The 18,038-nt window shown below is 44.9% G+C and overlaps 1 protein-coding gene across 6 annotated transcripts in view; it reads right to left on the bottom strand.

Annotated features, from left to right (window-relative positions):
* The window catches only part of LOC127664694 (serpin B6), a 53,691-nt gene extending 39,407 nt beyond the window's left edge, over positions 1-14,284 (bottom strand). The window contains exons 1-4 of one of the 6 annotated variants that reach the window (XM_052156817.1): positions 14,050-14,284; positions 7,055-7,229; positions 5,632-5,784; positions 1,873-1,990 (exon numbers count right to left, since the gene is read on the bottom strand). In XM_052156817.1, the coding sequence (XP_052012777.1) occupies positions 1,873-1,990; positions 5,632-5,784; positions 7,055-7,219 (436 nt within the window). In that variant the 5' untranslated portion in view covers positions 7,220-7,229; positions 14,050-14,284. Of the gene's footprint in view, positions 1-1,872; positions 1,991-5,631; positions 5,785-7,054; positions 7,230-10,935; positions 11,090-11,367; positions 11,421-11,643; positions 11,760-14,049 lie in introns of those variants that run through there. The other 5 variants (XM_052156816.1, XM_052156818.1, XM_052156819.1 and 2 more) reach the window with 5 other exon arrangements.
* Positions 14,285-18,038: the final 3,754 nt, after the last annotated feature.

Genomic DNA, 18,038 nt, shown 5'->3' with positions numbered 1-18,038 from the left:
GAAGAGCTGCAGGGAAAAACATTTTGCACTCTTTGTAACAACCTTTAAGAAGAAAGAGAATAATAAGAAAGGGGAAAGAGATTAGGAGGGAAGAAAAGGGGGGAGGGTTGTAACAAGCATGGGAGACAGCAGGTTCTCGAATAGGTGCATCAAATATTGGGAGACATCACAGACACACTGTTAAAAGCTGGGGAAAGCCAGATGTAGTAACACACCATTTAATCCCAGAGCCTGAGCCTGAGCCAGAGCCAGAGCAAGAGCCAGGGCCAGGCCCATCTCTGAGTTTGAAGCCAACCCACTCTGTATAATAAGGTCAGCCAGCAATACGTAGTGAACCTCTATCTTTAAAAAGTAAAACTAAAAAGAAACAGAAAAGAGCTAGGCTAAGTGTCAGAAACTGACAGTATTTTGGAGACAATTTTGTAAAGTCTGTACCTATTTAGAAAAAAGCCCTGTAAACATCAGATTGTGATCATGCTGCCTGATGTATAGTTACTGAAAAAACTGCCAACCCTCAAAGCAATCTGAACACGCAGTAACCAGAGCTTCACTCAAATTCAAACGCATGGACCCAAGGTGCTTATGGCGGTGGCTCCATCTTGCCTCACGTCACCTCACTGTGACCTTGGTCCTCACATACATGAACATTTTGTACTGCATTCCTCTGTACTGCTCTATGTAATACAATGCCAACAAACACCGAGTCCAGCATATCAGCTCACATTCGAAACCATCCTGTTAGAAATGAAACATTTGTGAGTGCATGCAAACTTTTCTGCTCTTATAGACAGAATGGCTTCCTTGTGAAAACAGTCTTTCCATGTTCCCATACTCTTATTCTCAGCAGGTAAGTATGGAGTTATTACATCTTTGGAAAGATGAAAAGATGAGTAAATGCTTCAAAGTCATATAGCACCCATATATGGTGGCTCACAGCTGCCCATAACTTCAATTCCAGGGATCTGTCGCTCTCTAGACTCTCAAGCACCTGTACGCACAGGGTGCACATAAATTTATACAGGCATAAACACGTATGAAGCTTTTTTAAAAGCTTTACAATGGTTATCTCTTTGGGACATTGTGTTTAGATAAACTTCTCCCTCATTAATAGGAAAGTTTGACTCCATCTTTAATTATGAAAAATAAAGCTACACCACTGAATGCTGTTTTAAAACACATTTATAGAGACTACCTAAATGTATACCTATCTTGTATATTGTACAAGGTCATACAAAAATTTCCCAGGTAAAAAGGAGTTGTGATGGGTAAAGCTCAAGAGTTCTGATTTATGGCTGAGCATGGTATGGTGTGGTATGGTATGGTATGGTATGGTATGGTATGGTGTGGTGTGGTGTGGTGTGGTGTGGTGTGGTGTGGTGTGGTATGGTATGGTATGGTATGGTTTGGTATCATACACCTTTTTAACGCCAGCATGGGAGGCAAAGCCAGGTGGATCCCTGAGTTCCAAGACAGCCTGGTCTACAGAGTGAGTTCCAGGACAGCATAGGCTACACAGTGGACTCTCTCAAAAATACAAAGACAAAAATAAAAACAAAAAGTCTAGAGACAGAGGAATGGTCTGGCAAATAAAGATGCTTGCTACCAAACCTGAAGAACTTAAATAGAATCCCTAAGACCCAGGGGTAGAAAGGGAAAACTCACTCTTGTGTGTTGTCTTGACTGCAGGTGTGCACAGACATATACAAACTCACAACAAACAATCAAATGTATCATTTTCTAAAAATAGGCTTAACTGCCTAAGAGGGATGGGGTGTGGCTCAGCGGCAGAGGACACCCTGCTCAGCATGCTCAGGGCCCTGCAGCCAAATCCCAGCACGACAAACAAACAACATGGAGTAAATCTGTGTTCACCTTCTGTCTTTTTGGCTACCCAGGTGTTGATGTGCTGCCGGGACTGCTCTGTAGCACCCATAAAGTCCAGCTCTTCCATCTCTGCTTCGTAGAACTTGAGGCAGGAATCTTTAAAAGACTGAGACAGAGCAACATGATTATACAGCCGTGAAGGTGATTCGCAACAGCAGCCTTCTTCCCAGTGCCCAAGAGCAGATAATCAAAATTTAATGAAATTAAAATTCATTAGAATTTAATGAAAACAAATATATGGAAAGAGTATAAAATCCATCCTTCCTGTTTCCAGCTGTTCAGCATTCCCTTAGTTGGTGAATAAGGTAAGATGCTGGTTGGGATGAGAATCACTAAAACACGTGATGAACAGCAGGATCCTTGAGGGAGCAGCTGAGGTTCATAGAGGTAACTGGGAGCATCTTCAGATGTAGTATCATACTACTGTCACTCTAAGAGGCCAGCACACTGGCAGGGAGAGGGGTAACCCCACAAGAACTATGACACCTCTGTGCTGTGCATGGCCTGGACCTTCTACCACAATTTCCTATGCCAAAAGAAATACAAATTTGCACCATTCAAAATAGTGTCCCATATAGTCACAGAACACCAGGGAAGTGGCCAATAAAGCTATGAAAATGAGTGTATCATTTTTAAATTATTTTATGTCATGATATGGAATTTGAAGAGCTGTGTCAGGCAGCTCTGTTACAGGGCTGAGCAATTCCTAAAAACAGAGCTCGTGCTGGGGTTGTGTGGTGCAGCACAGCAGTGAAGGATCTGCTCGTCATGCACAAGCCCTTATAGGGAACTGAGCACCAGCACCATAAGACATAAAGGTCAAGCCATTTGCTGATATAGTCTAGACAGTGACATTGAGGACCATCCACGTTCTGCCATGTTACAACACAAAACTCAATACAACATAAATGGGCTAAAATGTCCCATTATGTTAACAGTGTGTGTTGGGGAATAGTTTTGTGCACTGTGTATTCATTCAGATACTGAGTTCTGTGCCCGGAGATCTGGTTGCAGCAAGAACATTTGCATTGTCATGATCATTGGAGCATCTCCTGTCTCAGTGATGAGTAAAAATGGCTTTCCATCACCTCTGATTGGTTAATAACAAGCTGATCAGCCAAAAGGTGGGCTGAGAGGAGGCAGCTAGCAATCCCAGTGAGGGAGGCTCTGGTGGGGAAAGAGACTGGACCATGGGAAAATCTGACTATGAGCATTCGCCATGGCTCAGTTTCTACAGTCTTTATCTATTCTGCGTAAAATCCTGGATTCAAATCTGGCATCACATAAACCCAGAGGAGGAGACATGTTGTAACCCCAGCACTGAGGAGGTAGAGGCAAGGGGGTTAGGTGTTTAGAGTAACCCATAGCTATATTTGAGGATACTCTAGGCTACAGGAAATATATCTCCAAAAAACCCAAACAACAACAACAAAGAAAAAAGAAAACAGGCTGCTCACATACCTTGTTATGCCTGCAAATGATTTTACAGTTTTGAAATACACTGTGCACTGTCAGTTAAGCTACTATTTTTTAAGCAACAGCTAATCAATCTTAAGGAAGAATCTAATTGCATATGCAATTAGGATATGAATTTTTTTGGGGGTGGGGAGGGTGTTCAAGGCATGATTTCTCTGTGTAGCCCTGGCTGTCCTGAACCCAGAGCTGTAGAGCAGGCTAACCTCAAACTCAGAGATCCGCCTGCCTCTGAGATCAAAGGCATGCACCACCTCGCCAGGCTTAGTATTTAGAATCTTTGATAATAAATTAGTGAGAAGTAACTCAAAATATTACTAAATCTAGGTGAGAGCCACATGAAAATAACAATTTAAATTATCAATGCTTTTCTTAAAATTTTCACCAAAAAAAGAGAATAAGTAAGCTAATCACTTGTTTGCTGAAAGTTTTGTTTTTCTTCATCTAAAAAAGCCTAAAAATGATAATAAGAAAGAAAGTATCTAGAGATGAAAGAAAGTAAAATAATGTGCAATAATAAACAACAGACTAGTGCACAGAACTTATTGCTATGTGACCTGATGCTCTGCTACACTCACTTTATATCACGTCATTTTAAAGCTGTAGAGATTGGAAATAGGTTAGAAATTTACAATAAAAAAATAAGACTGGGGACTAGAGAGATGGCTCAGCGGTTAAGACCTTTGCTCTTCCAAAGGTCCTGAGTTCAAATCCCAGCAACCACATGGTGGCTCACAACCATCTGTAATGAAATCTGGCACCCTCTTCTGGTGTGTCTAAACACAGCTACAATGTACTCAGATATAACAATAAATAAATCTTTTTTTCAAAAAATAAGACTGATCTCATACATTACAAAAAGGAAATCTCTTACAAAGTAATAAAAAAGGAAGATAACACAAAAATGTCCACAGAGTACATGAATGAACAATTTGCATGTCAGCTGAATGTCCTTTACCCAAAATGCTCAGGGTCAGATGTAATCTAGATTTAGGAGTCTTCAGGTTACGGATTTTTTTGTATTTAAGGATGCTCAATTTGAGCATATTCAAAATAGAAGTTCCCAATCTCAAATTGTAAAAGATTAAGATTTTGCATAGCTCATGACTGTAGTAAGCCACCTTTTGTTCATCTCCATTACAAGACGGCGCTGGCCGGATGCAGCTCTCTGGTGATAAATTACTTTAGTACATGTGCAGTGTTTAGTACTTGTTATCACACTTACATGCTAATGAAGAATTTCACTTAGTTCACCTATTAGGAAGCGGTGGGCTATCTTTCTATGGCAGAAGGGGCTGAATAGGCTATATAAGGGCGGCAGGGAGAGGCCGCCAATAAGAAGAAAATAAGCTTTGTTCAAGGTTCCCGAAATAAACTGCAGAAGGAAGAAAACTCCCCGGTGTTGCGTCTTTCCTTGCCGGCGAGGTTGGACGTCACACATGACAAGGATAGAAATAAAAACTCTGCTGACATCTCTGACAATTTGGGAGCCCAATGGAGCAATACATACTACAATCTTAAGGCTCCACTTTCTTTTTACAAATGCATCTGACAGCAACACATGCACATGGGCATGAATCCACATTCAACAACTCTCTATTGGTAATGGCCCACACTGGGGACAAGCTAATTGCTACCCACATAAAAATGGTTTACTATTTCACCATACATTTCTACTCAAGAATTTCATATGATAGCTAATTGTACTGAACAGTGCTTAGGGTGTGGGTCAGAGGTAGAACTGGGGCTTAAATGTATGAGACCCTGGCTGGGCGGTGGTGTACGCCTTTAACCTCAGCACTTGGGAGGCAGAGGCAGGCGGATTTCTGAATTCAAGGCCAGCCTGGTCTACAGAGTGAGTTCTAGGACAGCCAGGGCTACACAGAGAAACCCTGTCTTGAAAAAAACCAAATATATATATATATGAGACCCTTGCTTCCATCTCTCACACCAATGATAGCAATAATAATAATGAGGCAGAGTCTTGTGATATTCAAGAAGTAAAAGAAACTCATTAAAAAAATAGTACACATAATGGCATGACACATGGGAAATTCTCACCAACTAAATTTCTGTATATGCAGGAACACAAACATCACCCTCACTTGTGGAAGGAGCAGAATGAGAGAACAGCTCTTATTTAGACATTCTATACAATAGGAACATACTCACATATAGTTTCAAAGCATATAAACAAATAAATAACTGCATTAGTAGCCAGAGGAGAACGGTGAATCCTCAGCCTACCATCTCTGAATACTGCGTGACACTTACTGCTAAAAGATCACAAGTCTTCTCCCCGAAGAGCCTGTTGGCTGTTCTGAGCAAGTACTGTGTGCCAGACTTGTTCACTTCGGTGAGAAGTGACTGGAAGCCCTGGTGGACGTCTCCATCTCCATTGCCTCTGCATTTATCCAAAGACAGTGCCTGAAATCAAAACAGATTAAAATCACAACTTCATCAGACCCAGCTATAGGAAATGAGTCAACCCTAAATTCATCCTCAGAATCCTGCAGTCACTCAAAACCCACATAGTTACAAATGAAAGCACCTTGAAGTTTCCAAGCCTAGGGTCCTCCCTGTGCCCTGTCAGCCCTGGAAAGCGCAGAAATGGCCTTTCACAAACCCTGCTCTTCATGGTCACTAATGATGCTCTGGCTTCAAGCATGGCCACCAACCAGACCTGCTGTCACTCAAGTGCAGCTGGCTTCTGACCTCAGGTCACGCTGTCTCTTCCCTGCTCTTGGTTCTGGGATGGCTCCAGCCCTGTCTGAAGGCCAGGATTTAGGAGAGTGACCCTGTTCCAGGCCTGGGCTTTAAAAGCCCTGGCAGCTGCCACCTTTGTGCTCTTGGAAGGAAATCCAAGCCATCCTGCCGGAGGCCACATGGAAAATACCGGAGTAATTGCTACCACAGAAAGCTGCTGGGAAAAGCAGCAGGATCCCAGGCATCAGGGAACACCTAGGTGTCAGACCTTAGACACACTCCTTAGACTTCCCAAGCCTGATGAAAAGCTGTATGAATGACTTCAGCTATTCCCATAGGAAACAGATGAACTACCTCAGAACTAAAAGAGAGACAGTTCAAACAGGCACGCCTGTGGGCCATAACTCCCTTCCAGCAGGAGGCAACTGGAGGAAGAAACAAACACAATGACATCTTATAAAAATGGAAAGGCACTGCCAAGAGTTAACTCAGAAGGCAAAGTCCCTGTCCAAGGTTGTCTCCTGCCTTATGGCGGAGAGAGTCTGCCTCAGCAGTTCGTGCACCTCTGTCGCTAAAGCATTACACCCAAGAAGGGCCCTAACGGATCTGACCCTGGTCTCTCAGCCAAGGGTGACCCCATTTGGGGAGAAACTCCAAGGTCCTGGGACAGGACCGGTCCATTGTTCCTTACCTGTAAACAGCTGAGATTCATCAGGCCTAGAGAAAAGACAGAAGGAACCACAGAAATCCTAGTACCACCCTTTCTGTGTTTTTACTCAAGCTAACCCTCACATACATGCTGTGAGTACCAGTGAGGCAGCAAAAGGGTCTTAACAAGTATAATACTGCATTCCTTCAACTCGCCAACCACTGTCATTTCATTCCCAGTTGTTCCTCAAGATGGAATGTTTTGTTTTGTTTTGTGACTGGGAAAGGACCTGCTCAACTGACAATCCATGGTGTTTAGCTGCCGTGAAGTGGGGTAGGTTACCTGACTCATCTGGCTTGCAGTTGTTCCTTTTGCCCCCATGAAGACCATGGCCAGGGCTGAGGAGATGCTCATGGGTGAGAAAAATACATTTTTTGAGCTGTCTTCGCCCAGTATTTTCAAAAGGTTTAAGGCAAAGGTGCCATTGGCTTCCCGTAGAGGATCCATGATGCTGAGCCTGGAATGAGGAATTCATATCACATGAGCACAGGCTGATATGGAGGACACGTCTTTACTCTCACTCGCACTATGATATTTTGGCTCAGTGAACAAAACAGCTTGGTAAGTCAAGGTCACGTGCAGGAAGTGAGTCAGCCCTGCAGCCAGGCTGACTCAGCCTTGTCTTTCTCATGTGCAGAAATCAATAAACGGGGAACCAGAAGGAACTGGCTCAGAGGACACAAGGCAACTGGGGACCCATCAGCCAGGAGGGCCACAAAGGCAGCCATGCAGGCTGGGAGCAAGCAACCATGGAAGAGGGCCTGACCTGTTAGGACTCACACCGTCCACTAGCAGCTGCCATTCCTTTCCCGTCGGGCAGTACAACAGTCCTAAGACTTCCCTGAGCTGGTTGGGAACTCACAGAACACAGGAAGGGGACGTAACTACAGGAAAGGAAGGGTACCCAGCTGGAGTAATAATAGAATTCATGGCACGGCTTTAACATTTCTGAATTCTTTTGTGCCTTTTAAGTTATCTTATTTGCTTCATTTGAATTTACTCATGGACTCAAGCCTTTTTATAGAAATTTCTAATGAATGGCATTTTGACTTCTTGGTGCACAGAACTATCCTTACAAGGCTATGGAGAATCCTCTTATACTGGTTTCTTTGCCCTGAGCTGTTGGTCTCAAACATTCTGACTTTATAGGACAAGAAGGTACTATGCTGAGCTCTTCCAGACCAAGCGCACAATATGGTTCCCCTCCTGGTGTCTTTCAGGAGAGGATTGGTGAAATACTAACTGTGTTGCTTGGAGAATAGATTGAATATTGGTGCTGATTTAGGCTGGGGAAATGGTCCTGTGGATAGAGCATCTGCCATGCAACTGTGAGGACTTGAGTTTGAAGCCTGAGCACCCATGTAAGGCCAGACAAGGTGGCGCATATCTACAATTCCAATCCAGTGAGATGGGAGGTGGAGACAGAGGAGTATCGAGACGTCCCTAGGTCAGAAGCCTAGCAAACGCGGTGACCAACTATGAGAGCCTAGCTCAACAGAGTGATGAGCATAGAACCACATCTGAAGTTGGTCTCTGATTTCCATATGCAAGTCAACACACATGTATATCTACACCTACATGACATAAGCATGTGTGCCTGCATGCATACACACACACACACACACACACACACACATACACACACGAAACAAGAACAGAAAATCGAGTTGCTGTAATTGGACATGCCAGTTGACAAGATGGGATAGATGCTTCCTTTAAGGCCCTCATGGGCCATGCTTTAAATTAGATCATCACTGCAAGCTCTCATGCACTTGACCCTTCTGAAACCCGCTGGCACTTGGAGGCATCCGTCTCTGCACTCAACCACACTACTCTTCCCTTTCATTATAGGATGTTTCGTACAACCAGTGTTTGCTGGCCATCCCAGTGACAGGACTCCTGGACCCTTGCTCTGTGAATACGAGAGATCATACCTCTTTGCCTATTATCATCTGTTCTGAACCCAAACATATTCTTGTTTTGTTATTTGTTCCATTGTTTTGATGAAGCACACTGTCCAACCACATTCTAAGAAAGAATATAATTTTCCTGGTTTCTAACGTCTGAAAATGTATTATTCTTCCATGCCACTGAGTTTGGCAGGGTCTTCAAAAGGTCGTGTGTGACTTTACATCTGGCTCTTTCGGCTATGGCTTCACCGCTTCCCAGCTGCCTGTTTTGCTGTTGGGAGGTCTGATGACATACTGACTCCAGAGCTATCTACTGCCCCCTACAACCCTAACTCTGAAAGCTTAGGAATTCTTATTCTTATTTCTGGTATTCAGAAATTCCCAATTTTGTGACCCTCTCTGAGCCCTACTCACACATTTTACTGGGTTCTTGGAGGACCCTTTTAAACTAGTAATTAGAGAAAGTATCTGGGTCTGGAGAGATGGCTCAGCAGTTAAGAGCTCTTCTGAAGGTCCTGAGTTCAAATCCCAGCAACTCCATGGTGGCTCACAACCATCCATAATGAGATCTGATGCCCTTGACTTGAGTGTCTGAAGACAGTTACAGTGTACTTTATATATATATATACATATATATACATATATATATATATATATATATATATATATATATATCTTTTAAAAAGAAAAGAAACTTTCCTTTTCACTACAGAAATAGTTTTGAAGGTACTGCTCATTTGTAATAGATGGACTCTGTGCTCTCTCTTTCTGCATTACCTATTTGTCAGATGCTAAAACTCTCGGTCTGAGCTTATCCAGGATGTCCGTGATGTCTGTTGCTGTGATAAAATGCCTTGACGAAAGCAACTTTAGGTAGGGTTTACTTTGGCTCCTAGTTCCTCATAGCTCCAGAGTTCAGGGATGATGAAGGCTTGCGCTCAGCTAGCTGCCTGTTTTATGCACCCCAGAGAACAGTGCTACCTACTCTTAGAACAGGTCTTCAAACCTCAACTAATCTAATCAGGACAGGCCTTCAAAGGCCTGGCCAAGATGCTGAGGTGATCAAGACAGTAACTCTTGGTGTTCCTGAGTATTGTCTCCTGAGTGATTCCAGACCTGCCAATTAGAAAACCATCACCAACCTTCCCCAAGAATCACAAAGAATGGCATTTGTTTGGCATCCAGAGGCCAGTGGCTACTGGGATGATTGGCAGCTTTGCGATAGGGTTAACCATCTGTTCCCTTTCACTAGCACGGTGACCCGGCACGCAGCTGAGAGATCTGCAAAGGCTGGCTATTACTCTAATTCAATCTACTGCTATTGGCCTGAGTTAGTTGTAACTCACTAAACTAATTTAAAGGTGCTTTGGGCTGGAAATGGACTAATAGAACTTTAAGTGCCCGGTCATTCCTGGGTACCTGAAGAATAATATCAGCTGATATCTGAAGATGCCAAAATCCTCAAGTGCTCAATTTACTTATGTAAAATAACTTAATATTTACCTAACCAATGTAAATGCTCCTGTGTACTTTAAATAGCTTAGAGATGAGTAAATACCCAGCACAATGTAAATGGGCCCTGTAACCACGCTGTTTAGAAAACAAGAAAAGGGAACGAGTCTATAAATGTCTATACTGCCCAGGCTGGCCTCAAAGCCTCATTCCCCTGGCTCGGCCTCCTGGGTCCTGGGATTACAGGGATACAGCAACACATCTCAGTTCTCCTGCAGTGTTTTCTATCAGGCTGTAATTTCTGCTTCATATTGACTAAAAGTGAAATCCACATATGGGTTGGTATAAGGAGACATGCAGGTACAGAGAGCCAAATAAACTTGGTAGTGCCCTAAACACACCCTCTGTGTGATGACACAAGCCATAGCAGATACAATTACTCAGGGCAGCTGTGGAACACTAGGGCACACCCCACGTATACTGATAAAGGCAGCCATCCCCAGTGCCCCAGAACCACAGTCCCTGACCACATACATTTATTTACCCAAGGTTACTTGATATATCAGCTCCCACACCCAAGTCCTAAGCCACTGGAGGGAGGAAATGAGCAGCCTCGGATCACAAGCAATTGCCTCCCAAGCAGTCAAAAAAAAAAAAAAAAAGTGCAAAACCTTTCCCAGCTTTCCCTCACACACACTCAGTGTTCCCGACACCACATGAATGTTAGTTGTAATCCTCAAAACAGAGCTAGGGGAGGAAAGGAGGAAGAGTAGGCATGTGGCTCAGTAGGAAAGAACTTACTCGGCAGAACAATTCTCTGGGTCCATCAAAAAACGAGGAAGGAGGAAAAAACAAGTTCACGTGCCAATTTCATCTGGCACAGAAACCCTGTCAAAACTTTGCCCATGATTTTCTCCTAACCTGACAAGACATCAAATCTGTGGGTTTAGTGCGGGGTGGGGATTGCGGGAACCAAAGAACTGGAATTGTTTCTCACAAGTTTGCAGGCCTCCCGCGGGTGCTGAAGATTTGTCACAACTTCCCAGCACAGCCTGGGCGGCGCCCCTGGGATATTCGGGCACAGCAGACTCAGGAAAGCAGGGCCTGAGCACCCAGCCCTGGGCTCTCTCCGTCCCCCCACCTCCCAGATCCCAACGCCCGCCGTAGTGCGTCACCAGCCTGCGTCTCCGGGGTCTCCGGGATCACTCGGGATCGAGAGACACACGTGGTCACCTGTAGCCCTGGGCCCCCGCGCAGCAGCCGGGTCGGCTCCGCGCTGTCCCCATCCCTCGCCAGCCGCCTCCTCCAAAGGGCGCTGGCAGATCTGAGAGGGCGGCGGTGCCACCAGATAGCCCGGACCGGACCGCAGGGCGACTCACTGGGCTGCGTCACGGCCCGCTGAGGCCGCTGTGCAGCAGAGGGAACCCGAGCCAGGACCACGGGGCTCTCGCCGCGCGCCACACCCGCCCGCCTCCCCAGCTCCGCGCCTCAGCCCATAGAAAAGCGAACCTTAGACTCTCGATTTCCGGACTGGTAGCCAGCAGAGAAGAGACTAGGAGTCCTAGGCACGCCCGAGGCCTCAAATACCTATGGGGCGGGGAGTCGGGCGGAGTCTGATGGCCAGGGCGCGGCCCCTCCGGAGTAGGGAAGGGCAGAGAGTAAGGCCAGGTAGGCGTTCCTAGCCCATCCTCTCTTTGGCTCTTGGCCACCTGGCCGACTGGCCAGCGGATCTTTCCTGTACTTTCTGGATGCTTTGGCTACCTCCACTTAGCGACGCCAGAAGTGTGCCAGCACTTAGTAGATGGACGTTCTTGTGACAAAGCAGAACACAAGTTTAATGTGAAGAAGGAAGAAAAGACATTTAACTACTGGGGCTGGAGGTAGAGAACTTATTCAGCGGGCACAGAAAAAATAAAGACAGGTGGTCGATGTCTGTATCCCAAGACTCCACTTCTCCAGCCTGGTTAGACTGTGAGGTGCTGATATTTTATATAAATGAGATTGAAAACCCTGTCTTCCTTCTTGCATACCTTCTAGGAAGCAAGACAGCCTGGTGGGGAGAACACTAGTCAATTTTAAATCTTTAAAGACAGGACAGCTCTGGAAGCATCACATGCTTTGCTGTCTCCTTTCGCCCTTATCCTGAGGTTATCCTAGTGTTCCTTACAATGACCTGCTGACATTTACGTGGCAAATTTCCTGTAGAGAGTTTATAGAATGTTAGCCAGCAGCAGTAGAAAACCAGGGGGCCACGACAGCTGTAAAATGTTACCTTTGAAATAGTGAAACAGAGGAATTCTCAGAGTATCTTACTATCCTTCCTCAACCCATCCTTCATTTGCTCTGCTCCAGGTTTTCTTCTTATTTTTTTTAAGTTTTTAGTTAAATTTAAGAGTATATGCTACATCTGAATATGGGTTTATATACATGAACTCAGCGCCTTGTGAGAGAAGGAGACAGCACAGGGTCTCCTGGAGCTGGAGTTACAGATGTTGTGAGCTGAGGACTCCGATCCTCTGGAAGAGCAGTGCCTGCTCTCAGTCCCCGAGGCATCTGTCTCTCCAGCCCCTCCTCTCCAGCTTCTTAGATCAGTTTATCCTTCCAGGATGTCCTTTGCAAAATATACAGTGTGTATATAGGATGAGTTTGGATATATTAAAATTCTATATGTAAGTCTAATCTCCCCTTTCCTAAAAAGACTAACATATGAGATGCCAAAGCTTTTTTAAATTCGGACTCCATTTTAGAGAACCTGACCTAAGTTTGAACTCAGGTAGACTAACAGGCTGGTACCTAGCATTAGTTTCCAAGTTGCCCCCCCAAAAGAACCTGAGCCTAGCTCCAGTTTTTAGGCTAATCCCCAACAAGACCAGAGTTTTCAGGTTACACTCTCAACAATACCAGTGTCTCCAGGTTATTCCCCCAACAAACCTGCACCCCAGGTTACAAGCCCACCTCTTGCCTAAGGACCACCAATGCAGAGGGGAGCAGAAGTTAAGTTTATGATATGACTCCCAGCACCAGCCAATTGTGTTAAAGGCCACAGTAGCTTTCCAATTAGATGCTCACACACATATTCCCTGCTTGCTGCTTACTCTAAACCTTGCCCCAGTAGACATTAGGGGCTCCCCCATCACCAAAACCATCCTGCTTGACAGTGGTGTGTTGGGGGTTGGGGGATGAACTACCTTGAATAGAATAAAGACTCTGCTATGACTTGCATCAGATTGGCTCCTGTGCCTGTTTTGGGGGGGATCACTAACATTTCCCTGGCATAACACATTCTGTGCCCAATCATTCTGTATGTGGTAGAACTTCCACCAATATAAAACAGAGACCTTCCTATTCTTTCCCCTGGCAACACGGTATTCTTTTGTGTGCATGTGGGTTGATTCTTATGGTTTCAGGTTTTCAAATATGTTACCTGTGTCAGGGGCAAAATTACATACATCTGAAGCCAGCAGAAGTCTCAGGCCAGGCTCTCAGCCTCCTTACTATTATAGTTCTGGTTGTCTGCTGATATAATTGTCAAGTCTGTGGGCCAAAGGGTTCTGTAGGTCACCACAGCAACTCTGCTTCATGATGCCCAGTGGTCCTGATGCAACAGAAGTATTTGTTCTGATTTAGTAAATTACCATATGGAAATGTTCCGGGATCCTGTAGATTAATAATGCAGAGCCTCAGGATTCTCCCAGAAAGATTCTTTAACCCAAGGCTGTCACATTTTATGGTGTGTTTTACTGAGCTTGTCATGAAAGACACAGTGCTGTGAGTCAGGTTTAGGGATGGATCTGAGAGCGAGAGAAAGAGAGTGCCTATGACTCAGAGGATCAGGTTATCCTAGTATTTATTCATAAGCAACAATAAACAAATAGAAAGTGAAATGGGATTGCATTCATTCACACACACACTCACCTACCTCTGGTCTGGAAAAATGTCTTAGCCTGGCTCCAATGGCTGTGCAGGTGTTTCCTGGTGTGCTTTGGGTCCCTGCTGGAGTCTCAGTCCAGAGTTGGGGCGTCTGGAATCGGTGGGCTGGCTCTGGGGATGAGCCAATCTCAATACAAGAGTCTCCTTTGGGCCCTCGGGGATGAGCAAACTGCAGATGCCAGACTGGTGGGGAGGGGGCAGAATTTAAGTCTCTTTCGGCCCTGGCATTCAGCATTACTTTATCTGGCATTAGGCCTTATCATCCCCAGACACACACTCTAGGCTTGGTTTCCATGTTAACATTTTAGCCAATCAAAATTGAGGTGTTCATTTAGGGCATTTACCTTATCACATTTCACATACACACACACACACACACACACAAACACACACACACACACAGAGAGAGACACACACACACACACTGGGCTAGGTTACATTTGTCATTTCCTTACATTTCTTACATTTATTCCTTACACATGGTAACAGTCAAATGGAGCCAGTTTTCAATAGGGAGTGACACTGTTGGTGAATGGTGACTCCAATGGTGCTGGTATCAATGTGACCAAGGCCTGGGTTCCGCTGTCTACTGTACCCACATTGAGTACCACTACAAATGCTTCTAGATCTTTTGTTCCCTCTCTTCCTGAGAGACAGGAGGGGATGGGTGCTGGAAATCTCCCCATTTTACCCCCAAAGATTGGACCCAGAGCTTCTGTATGCTAAGCCCACACTCCTTCCCCCATCCAGCTCCCCTGCTGGCAATTTCTTACAAAGCCTGGCAAACCAGTCTCTAGAGCCTGACGAAGACCATAAAGGTTACTGTTTGCCATCCCTCACAGGTCTTCTGTATTTTTTCCTCTTTGCCCTCTTCTCTTTCTCATTTAATGAAGAACTAACTGCGTCTATCTTTGGTAGACGGCCTCAGCCCTGTGGACCCTGTATTGTGTGGGAAAAGGACCAAAAAAATGAGCACGAGGCATCAGTGAGCCAGCAGTCTCCAGTGTTTCCTACTGTCCGCAGGGCTTTTCAGAACCTGAGTCTCCACCCATAGCAAATGCTGGGGCATCGGTACTGGAAGCATCTACATATCAGTGTGGGGGCGGGGATGGATGGATGGATGGATGGATGGATGGATGGATGGATGGATGGATGAAGGCAAGGCCACTGTGACAGGATAGAGAAAAACACAAGGCAAGAAGGGGGTGCAGTGCTTGTGTACCACACACGAGTTTCAATCACAACACACACACACACACAGAGAGAGAGACAGAGAGAGACAGAGACAGAGAGACAGAGACATATCACAATGAACTTAATCAAAATCAAAACATTCTTTAAACAATGCAGATACGATGCTTAAAGGAAAGTATGGAGAAAACCAAGTAGGGTGGCTCCACATCTTGCCTAGACCTTTCTGATACTATGAAAGCTACCCAGCATGGAGGAAGCTTCCAGATCGGTACCAGCTTGATTTCTTCAAGTTGTGTGACCAAACTATGTAGTGACTTCAGCAGTAGGATCTTTCCATTGTGTTCTGGAAGGACAACAGCCTGTATTATTTTAGAGACTCCGGGAGTTCCCTGGCTACCAACTCCAAGGAAGTATCCCATACCTAGCACTACCTCTTTGATTGATAATCTATGTTTTAGGTACCCAAAGAAGTTCATCTGGTCTACTCCAGTACCACTATGTAATCTGATTCAAGATGCAAATGAAGAGGGGATTTGCCTGTTCTGGGCAAGATGTAGGTGTACAGTCGCCTGGCCATGAGGCCTTGGGTCATTGCTGAAGGGAGATTCATGAGGGTGTCAGGTAAACTGCTTTCTCAAGTACCCAGAGAATTGCTAATCTACTCTCTGGAATAGAAAGAACATAAGAGGCAGAAATTCCAGAGGACTGTTACAACACCATGTCTTCTAAACACAACAGGGCCATTGCATCTATGAACTCATGGTAGCTGATTGGCTATAGGTGACCCATACGAGATAGAGCCACTCAACATCCCAGCATGGATGAAAGAAGAGCCTGGGGACCTGCTGGCTGTTGTTGTCTTCTAGGGGAGGTAGAGTACCTATCAGCCAAAGGACAACCCTATATCCGAGTATATATTGTATGCATCTATGACATTCGCAAAGAATAAATTTAAAAATATACTAAAAACAAAAATAAACACAAATGTAAAGGAGGGCTAAAGATGTGGCCTGGGTGGTAGAGAGTGTTCTATGAATTCTGGATTCTATCCTTGGCACCTTTAAAAAGCAAACAGCTAACTGAGTGGGAGTCAGGTATGGGAAGAAATTAAAAGTGGTATAAAGCACGCAAGAAGCAGCTTAAAGAACTGCAGCCAGACAGCCAGACAGAGCTGGAGGGAGCCGGAGGGATTGTGTTTAAGGTCACAAGAGACGAGTTTAGCATATCACTTGGAACGAGGCAACTGTAAACAGCTAGTAAAGTGCTAGAAAATACGGAAATTGATAAACAAGAAAACCAAAACTGAAAAATGGTTTTCTTGAGAGCATGATAGTGTGCTGGGCTTCTTTTTATCATTTTTTTATCTAGCAGGTCAGCGTCTCAGGGGATATCTGCAGGTCCCAGGGCAGTAACCCAGCACCAGGAAGACAGGTGCCCAGGAGAGGCGGGGCCATGGAGAGGCGGGGCCATGGAGAGGCAGGGGGCCATGGGAGGCGGGGCCAGAAGCTTGCAGGTGCCACTATTCAAGACACAGCAAAGATTGATTTCAGGACCTGAGTCTCAACTATTTTTGTTTTTACTGTTGCAATTATACTCTTGTATTTAAAACGTAAGAGAATCTTGATACTCTGGAAACTACGCAAAGAATACCTGGACACAAAAATTCAAAAACCATCTAAATCAAACCTACATATATCCTGCTGTTCCGCTTGCTTTTTCTTACCCACTTTTTTTTTTTTTAGCCAAACTTGGAGGTCAGATAGGCACACAGTTTTTGTTTATTAGTCTCCAACCAGCTTTGCACGTTTGTTTGGGGATTTTGCTTGTTGTTTTAAATAGTTTCCTACTTACTCTGTCTGGAAGTCACTTCATAGCTCAAGCTGATCGCAGTCTTGTCATACCACTCCTGCCATCCTTCAGGAGGCTGGGTTTACAGGTGTGAATTGCCATCTCCAGAGTGGAGATCACACCTGGGGACTGTAAGGTGCTTGGCCACTAGGATGTCCCACACGAGATTTACCTCTCAGATATTCTTGGGTTACTCACACAAACATTTCTAATAATGTCGTGCTAATATGAAAGTTAAGCAGGCATCTCGCCAAGTAGGCAACAGCCGATTGGGTAGGAAATGCTGCTGCAGGCTCTCCTGGGGAATCTGTTCTGTTATGGATGCTTCAGAAGCTTTCGGGCTTAACCCACCTTCAAGGTGAAGTGTTTCAACTGCAGCAAGCTAAGAGGACGGCGCCAGTGAAGGTCGCAGGAGGTCCTGGAGAGGGTAGGCCAGTGATTGAAGCTTTTTATTTATGTGCAGTGTGTGTGCTGCTTTGTGAGTGTATGTGTGTGCAAGTGCCTGTGGAGGTCAGAAGTAGGTTTCAGACGCCCTAGAGGTAAAGTTATAGGCAGTAGTGAGCCACCTGAAATGGACGCTGGGAACAGGACTCAGGCCCTCTGGAAGAGCAGTAAGTGTTCCTAAATGCTCAGCCTTATCTCCAGTCTCCCAATCCCATTTTTGTTATAAGCACTGACATTTTCATTTCAGACTTCTGGTAGGAGACTTTTGGCTTCAGGGGTCTGAAAACTTTGTCCTAGACTATCCAAACACTACCATTTTCTGAACATCTTCCCATAAAGAGTCATGAATATTGAGTACCAGGGTAAGAACACCTTTTCTCCTCTACAGTCCCTCTTCCCTTTGACTTAGGTAATCCTACCTTCTTATCCCACAAAATCCCAGATCACCTCAGCTAAGCAGATTTCAGACTGAAGACTGTCTATGCTCA

This window comes from Apodemus sylvaticus, chromosome 14 (assembly GCF_947179515.1).
Source record: "Apodemus sylvaticus chromosome 14, mApoSyl1.1, whole genome shotgun sequence".
NCBI classification, from domain to species: domain Eukaryota; kingdom Metazoa; phylum Chordata; class Mammalia; order Rodentia; family Muridae; genus Apodemus; species Apodemus sylvaticus.
This window is presented reverse-complemented; position numbering and strand designations above follow the sequence as displayed.